This window comes from Meleagris gallopavo, chromosome 4, assembly GCF_000146605.3.
Source record: "Meleagris gallopavo isolate NT-WF06-2002-E0010 breed Aviagen turkey brand Nicholas breeding stock chromosome 4, Turkey_5.1, whole genome shotgun sequence".
Classification (NCBI taxonomy): Eukaryota; Metazoa; Chordata; class Aves; order Galliformes; family Phasianidae; genus Meleagris; species Meleagris gallopavo.
In genome coordinates, this window is record NC_015014.2 from 42,221,296 (window position 1) to 42,229,806 (window position 8,511).

General features: G+C 39.3%; 1 protein-coding gene across 1 annotated transcript; it reads right to left on the reverse strand.

Annotated features, from left to right (window-relative positions):
• Positions 1-781: 781 nt before the first annotated feature.
• LOC104910763 (platelet-derived growth factor receptor alpha-like) lies at positions 782-6,784 on the reverse strand. Its single transcript, XM_031553128.1, has 4 exons — positions 6,654-6,784; positions 6,428-6,533; positions 5,532-5,767; positions 782-4,137 (listed from the first exon to the last, which is right to left on the reverse strand). The coding sequence occupies exons 1-4, from the start codon at positions 6,731-6,733 to the stop codon at positions 3,990-3,992; spliced, it is 570 nt and encodes a 189-aa protein (XP_031408988.1). The 5' UTR covers positions 6,734-6,784; the 3' UTR covers positions 782-3,989.
• Between the last annotated feature and the right edge of the window lie 1,727 nt (positions 6,785-8,511).

Sequence of the window (8,511 nt, forward strand, 5' to 3'; positions counted from 1 at the left end):
TCCAGACCTCTCACCAGTTTTGTTGCCCTACCCTGGACACATTCCAGGGCCTCAATGTCTTTTTTGTAGTGAGGGGCCCAAAACTGAAAACAGTACTCAAGGTGCGGCCTCATGAGTGCTAAGTACAGAAGGATGATTACCTCCCTGTTCCCGCTGGCCACACTATTTCTAATGCAGGCCAGGATGCTGTTGGCCCTCTTGGCCACCTGGGTACACAAGAAGAGAAATCATGGCGATTTGAAGTTGAATTAATCCATTCTCTATGTTCATCAAGAGCTTTAGACTAAAGGCTGACATAAGGCAGCTTTAGTCCCTTGTTAAAAACAACCTTTGCATAAAACTTTTATATACCTGTATCAGAAGAAGCAGAGCATATACAGGAGATACATGACACATGTTGTCTTTTGCATCCCATGAACTCCTTTCCCCAGCACGTGCAGACAGGCAGCACTGAACCTACCAGCACACCTACCAGTGCTGAAACCAGAAGGATTTTATCTTTTGTGGAGAGCTCAGACATCAGTCACCAGAGTACTAAACCTACCACAGTTTGGGGTCAAAGGGGTTTCACATGGACAGAATTCACTGATTAAGTTACCTGCTCACTGGCAGTTCCTCAATGTGCACACCAGAAGGGGTCAGGGAACTGTCCTTGCTGCCTCATGACTTGGCAGAGCACTCTACTAACCCAAAATCTCAGGCAGGAAAAAAAAAAAAAGCAAGCAAGACTGATCTCTTATAACAATCTTTCAATAAGTGAGTATAGACCCCTCACATATCCTTAAATTATATATCATTTATTGAAATATAGAGATCTTAATTTACAGGATTTGATTTTTCAAAGACAAAATATCAACAGGGGCATTTTGTAATACATTTTTTGCCTACCATCACTCAGGCTAGTTTGCCCTTCTTCAAATATTTCACAACAGCCACCATTTTGGAAACACTTCCTTTTTTATTATTCTAAAATATAACTTTTGGACGTTCAAAGTGCAACAGTTAACGTGCCTGTGGAATATATCACAGTAAAAAAAAATATAAACAAAGGCAGTGATATAGCTGTCATAAATGTTTTGGCAGTATTCTAAAAGTCTATATAAAAATACTTATATACATATTGATGTATAACATCACCATATCTCACGTCCTTCTCCATGTATTAGGACCATTTTGTACAAGCTGCAGACCACACTGTAAGGAATTGGTTGGCCATTCCAAATCAAACGCTGTGATAGGCTAACACTGATTGTCATTATACAATTACCCTAGAGTAAGATTTGGGAATATGTTTTCCAGTGGCTTCTCAAAAATTAAGCCGTAAACTAAAATGTTGGTAATACTGAAAATATTGTAAAACTAAAGGAATCATATCCTCCCACTTCTCCCTCTCTAATAAACCCCAATCTGCCTCTGTCTCTCATTCCAGTTTATAGGCAAGTTTATTGGATTCCACCCTGACATGAACTGGGTTTGGCTAGACTCTTGCCACAGGTACACAAACACTCATGAGTGTATAGAAAATTAACTCTACCATTCATCATAAAGTGAGAAGGCTCTGGTTCACATCCACCATTTGGGTCTAACCCCAGTGTATGTTGTGCAATACAGAATGAAATCAGTGAGAGGAAGGGGAGACCATGGGAAAATGTCCTTGTATTCCAGTAACTGGTATGATAAAACATGCCAAGCCTGATTTTCAAACCCCAAAGAACACTGGGCCATGTGCAAAAATGCAGGTGAAATCGCTTGCCTAATTTGAGCATGCAGTTGTAATGACTACACATGCAAATTAAGGCATGTGTGGTCTCAAATGGCCATTCAGATATCTGGGATATCCAATAGACAATTTGTGTTTCCTCAATTTATAGTTCATAACTGGAAGGGGACTTCACACCATCTTGTGTGTCCAGACTATATCAGGAGTCTTTATATTTCACAGTTGTCCCTATACGGAGCTCAGAAAGACACTCGGTATTGGTCTGTTGACTGCAGAGAAAGGAGGACATGTCATTCTCATGGTTTGTTATGATTGTCAAACATCACCAGGGCTGAAAATGCAGGTGCCTCACTTCGGGTCACGTTTCCACATCTGCAGGACATTTGTATGTGGCCACAGCCAGGTGACATTTTTGAAACTCAGAGCCAAAATTAGTTGCCTGTAGAAATGACAATATTGCATTTATTTTTCTTCAATCCACAACCATCCACAAATGAAGTGATGAGGAGTTGTGTAGCTTTCCTTAGCGACATTTCAAGGTAAAGTTTAGTTTGTTATTCAGATCCAGATAGCGTGTGTTGTCAATTGCTGCTGGTCCATCTTTCATACTTCCTTGGAAAAATACTGCAACGCAGGGAGGAGTTTGTACCACATTTGCATTGGTTCTGCAATGCCAGATGCTGAGAGTGTCCTGCTAGGCACTCATCGCACTGAATTAGAGTTAAGTTCGAAAGATGAGCACCAGAAAGGATGGAGCCCTTTGCAGTGATGTACCTTTCTTTCACTTGTAAGTCTTCCAAAACATAAAATATCAATAACTGTGATAGCAGTAATCATAATACTTTGCTCTTGTAAGTGGTGTCAAAAAATAACTATTGCAAGCTGAGAGCAGGTTTGTTTTTGTGCACCTTCATCCAGAAAGCACATTTGAAGGCAATTATTATTTGTAGTTAGAGTTTGCAAAGATAACAGTCAGTTTTCTGCTCCTGTTTAAACTTCAAAACTAAGACAAGGATACTTGTTGCAGAACTGTTTCTGCTTTTTATAATCTGGAGTTCAAGACTGGGAGAGATGTCTTTTTTCCTTGAGCTGTTCAAAAATAAAATAATTTTTCATACCTAATTGTGGAATAAGATTTCTTTTGAGAAACTTTGGAACACTAACAGTGGGATGTTGCTGGCAGTTTATCATAATCTTCCACTCTCCAAAATCCTGGAAATCTGGCATAAGTTTAAATTTAAAAAAAATTTTGAATGCTTAGAAGTTCATTTAATTGGAGGACAATAATTGCTTCTAGTACATCTGATTAGAAAAGCTGCTCTATTCAAAATAGAAAACTAAACCTTAGTGTATTACAGGATGTAATTTCTTCTCCATATTAAAGTTGTTTTAGCTAGTCAGAGTAATTATCATACTCTATAGGGCCTGATAAAGGTTGTTTCATCAAATTTTCAGGTTGTAATTTTTCTCCTTGTACTTAATAATGTTTCTTGTGACTGTGCTTTTACTGAAGGACAATGAATTATAAAATATAGGCTTAGTGTTACGGAAAACAGTAGTAGTATTATCATGAAAACAGCTATCTTCTATAGTTAATAAAGACTTACTAGGTTTCTAACACCTATTATAGACTGGTTTTTATTATTATTATTATTATTATTATTATTCCCCTTGCATTAATGTTAAAAAGTAACATGTTTTATAGTACCGGTCAGTTTTTTGTGGTTTCAGACCTTTTTGGTCCAAAAGTGGTTTTTGCATGTTCTTCAATTCACATGATAGTTCAACAGCAGCTGACACTGAGATTGAGGGAAGAAGTGCCCAAAATTCATGGGTGATCTCTTCTAAAATCCATGAGTGTGTTCAATGTGCACCTCAAAAGATCCTTGAGCTGATAGTTATTTACATAATTACAATGATGAAGTATTGCTGCAGTAGAAGTTCTATCCATCAAAGTCATAGGAATGCCCTTGAAACACAAAACTAGTCTGTTTATGGCCTTTTCCGTTGTCCTCTACCAGTTGGAATGGCAAACAACGCTGAGATGCTCATAAGTACTGCAAGAAGCAACACTAAAAAAATCCATCTTTGACAGTTCTCTCTCTCTCATTCTCAGGCTGATTCCTTTGCCCACTACTGGGCATCTCTCCATACAAATCCATCTTCTCTTCACATCCTTGACATTGCAATGAAGTGGTTTTCTCTGTGTAGCAGAAGTCTGTAGACAGCACGGTAAGCTTCCCCATGTGCAGTTAGAAGGTGTCTGGGATTACAGGAAGCTGTCCTCTACCAGATCCGAGGAGTCAATCCCGATGTCATCCATCATGTCAATGTCCTCAATGGTCTCATCCTCTCTCTTGATAAAAGTAGAGCTACTGGAACCAGTTTCAATGGCACTTTCTTCAGATGTCTGTGAACTGGAAGAGAAAAAGATCTCAGAGCTAAAGTACACATTAAAAGGCACCAGGTAAGTTTCCCAATTTATGAACTGAACTGAACACCACATCTACACTTGCTTTCTGATGCATGACATAATCTTACTCTGACCATGTTTCTTAGGATGCAGTACATCTTGTATCTCAAGGGTAATGAACCACCTTGAAATTCAAAGGAGGAAGTTGTTCATATGTACCTCCAAGCACTTTCTGACTCATTAGAAGAATATCATTATGACAATGCTGGGACAGTGGATTAAGTTGGGTGACAACAGATAACAATAAAAGCAGTAGACAGTAAGATAATGTGAAGAATTACAGATAGAGGTAATAAATCTTAATCTGGTTAGTGTTCCTTAGAAACGTCATTTGTCCCACTATTCAAAATAGTGCAAAAATTTCCAATGTGTGACATGCAAGCTCTAGTTCATTGCTGACAAAAATGCATGCTAATGGTGATAACTATGTTGAAAAACAGTGCTTTGTAGCTGAGAATGTGCTGTATCAAATAGTGATATTTTTCTCTTTGTATCTATTGTAGTTTCTATGGAAATAAATAGGAGGCATTACTTTTGGAGTGACCTATGTATAATGCTGCTGAAAAGGAAGTACTGAATTAAGCCACTGCCATTTACAGTGGAGTTATATGCAGTTATGCTTTGGTGAAATCATTCATATAAGCTGATAAGGAAACAATAAAAATTTCTGGATATACTGTTACGAAAAAAATATTACAGATGATAATGAAAAAAAACTTATCCTGAATTTTAAAGCTGGTGAACTTCAGTCCCTTGAAACTTGAATCATAGAATCACAGAATTGCTCAGATTGGAAAAGACCTTAAAGATCATCAAATCCAGCCGCAACCAAACCATACTACCCTAACTAACAATCCTTTGCTAAATCATGTCCCTGAGCACCACATCCAAACGGTTTTTAAACACATCCAGGGATGGCCACTCAACCACCTCCCCGGGTAGCCTATTTCAGTGCTTAACAACTCTTTCTGTAAATAAGCTTTTCCTGATATCCAACCTAAACTTCTCCCAGTTCAAAGTCATTGAGCTGTAGAGGCAAATGTGATGTAAAATGTGATGTAAAAAGTGCCAACTGAGCCATCAGACAGTCGCTGTGACTTGGCCAAGTTAGCAGTTACCTTCCTCTGGCAGTCACAGAAGAGCCAAAATTAGGTATTTCACATCGGAAACATTATGGCCAGTAACACTGCCATACTGTACAGAACCTTTCTAATGCATAACTCCAACAGAGCCTAGGAAATGAACTGTGCAGTAGGATTCTAAAAAGTATTAATGCATGTCACCAAATGCAACCCAGAAAGGTGACCATGGGCTACCTGATTTGCAAACTGTACTCACCTGTGCCTGTTCCTTTTGCCAAGCTCATCTTCAGAAACAGGGTCAATGTCAGGCAGGGGGATGATGTACCCACTGTCAGCGCTCAGCCTCTGCTCATCAAATCCGCTCTCTCTATCCTTTAACTTGTCTTCATTCTTGTAGGTGACACCAATGTAAGCATTGTCACAGTCCCCTCTCATTCGAGTGACAGCTGGGTGATCACTTTTCAGGAAGTCCAGGTGAATCTTCTCGTAGCTCTGAAAATATTCATTTCAACAACCTCATTAGATGTTATTCACTAAGACCACCTTTCTTCAGCTGAGTAGCTATGGTTCATTAACCTCCCAAACATCTGCTCAATGAGTCTACAACACTGAATGTAAAAGCCCAGCACCACCAAGTTACTGAGAGTTCTAAGTGACAAGTTGGTTTTAGAAGACACAGGAATGAGTGAGGCAGCACAGAGCAGACAAGTAGATGTGACACAGGGGTAGAGAAAGAAGGAAGGGCAGACTGGGAAATGGAATACCAAATGATGTAGCAGGCAATGCTTTTCCAGAAGCAGTAGAAATTTGAATCCAAACTCAAACTTCTGTCGGAAGAGGGAGAGGGAGTAATTCTATATATGGGCAATATATAATCCCTTTTCTGGAATACTTTCAATGCCTAGAAAATTCTGTGAAAATATATTAAAAAAAACATACTTTGCTAGAAACCTGGAGTTGGTAGGATATCACTGAATAAAACTGCAAAACTGTTTTTCTCAATAACCTCAGCTCCCTTTCCCCAGAACATGTAATGCCTCTGTCTGCATCATGTAACTCATACAGGTTAGGATGTGTCAGTCCAGTGTTCACAGCTCTGATGGCTGGAGCAACAGTCACATTTCCCTCTAAAAACATGCACAAAATACAGACCTTTTTGTACTCTCCAGGCAACAAGCTCTCCACGATTTCACTCAAATGGTAAAATGAAGGTCTTTTCTCTGGTTCACTGTTCCAGCACTTTACCATGATCTCATACCTACAGATAAGATGGAAAACAATTTAATCAACTGGGAAGGAAAACAAGCTATCAGGCAAAAACAAAAGGCAAAATTGTCCAGAGGCTGGCCAGACATGGGAAAGCCAAGCACGCACGTACACTTCATTGGTTGCATGATCAGGTTTTGCCATTCGGTAGCCACTCTTTATCTTATTGTAGAAAGTGGAGTCAACCATCATGCCAGGATATGGTGTGCCACCTGCAGATAAAACAGAAGAAAAAAATGCTATATAAAACTAAATTTAAAAATATTATTTTACATTGTGTTAATACTTGCAGCCTTGAAATAAACCACAGCTCATGATAATAAAAATGTTTGCAAATCCACAAATACCAACTAGCTAGTGTTTGCTGAACTATATAAAGATGCTGAGTTGGAGAAAACAGACAATTCAATTGTCTGGTTAATACTCCGCTGGGATATATTTTAAATTTCAGAGAGTTTTGAGGATGCCTATGAGCCTAGAAGGGTAAGATGCAATGGTTTTTAAAATCTTCTTGAGAACTGTTCAGAGGCTCATATAGTTATTCCAGTTATTGATCATTTTATGTTTTGTGGTGTGAGATAAGAACTTTAAAAGCAGTATTAAACAAGCCTGGAAGCAGTTGGCAGGCATGTGTGACTTCATGTATGAAATATTCTTTTCTCTCAGTGAGGGGCTACTTGTACAGAACTGGAGCTTTGCAATTCACTGCTTGCAACGTCAAGTGGCTCTAAAGTGGAACCTGATCATAAAATTGAAATATTGACATTTCACTGGGGAAACTGAATGGTCCCCAGATAGTGTCCCCAAATACTAGCTGCTCAGACCAAAGTTTGACATGACATCAAAATTAATGAAACTAAACCGAAGCTGACAAAAATAACTGAAGTACGTTGTATTGCATCAGCTGCAAGGTATTTCTGGTATGCTCTGAGGTGAAACATTGTCTAGAAAAGGCTGAGGCTGGTACCACTTAAAAAAATCCCTTTGCAGTGGTTCTGAAGAGTATTGACTGAGCACAGAGGTTGCATGATACCCAGATCGAGTGGTCAGCCTGCATCTGGCAGACTTGAGGTCATGCTCTGCCACTGTCTTCCCATGCTACTTTGAGCAAGTCACTTGCTTGTATATGTTTCACTTTTCAAGAAAGAGTGGGCTTTCTCAGGTGCAGGCATACATGCTGTAATGTTTACTCCAAAGACCTCCTTTTCAAAAGCAAGGTTTTCACCTAAAAATAGGCTTCAGACCCTACCTTTCAAGTAAGACAATAAGCACAGACTTAGTTGTGCTTCTATTCCCCATCTAAATAGCACTTCTGTGACTCCAGTGATGCTTGTGAATGGATATTTATAGGGTCCTGTGATGCCCAGAGACTGCAGTTATCAATACTATAAATAGCAGTGCAAATGCTGTTTTTGAGAAGCAGCTCTATAACAACTTATTCTAGAAAACAATGTTAGGCTTGGGGTTGCCATGGGGCAGTAGCAGATACATAGAGGCATGATTAATTCTGCTCAAAGTAAATCTGGGCAAAGCACACTTACTGAAGCGGGCCAGCCACCCGCCCAGGAGGCTAATTAATCAGCCTGAGTCGAGAGTCAGGCTGCTCCCAGCTGGGAAATGTATATTGTCTGTAACTGCTAAACACTGTCATAACCACTTTACGCTGCCATAAACCAACTGTGAGAATGGTGCTGACCTGGAAATGAGAAATCAGTGTCCCAGAAGATTGACATTTTGTTTTCATTCTGTAATGGGGCTTAGATGGGATCTTTTAAAACATATACAAAGAGATTGCTTCTAAATAGCCACTCGGCTGAGATGCAGCCAAGGCACCCTGATGCATGAGGAAGTTCATTCCTCCATAGTTTGGCCAGAAATTCCATCCTGGCACCAGTGCTTTTCCACAGAAGCTTTTCATTCTCTGCTTTCAATTTTCTGTCACCAAAAATAAAAAAAAATAAAAAAAAACA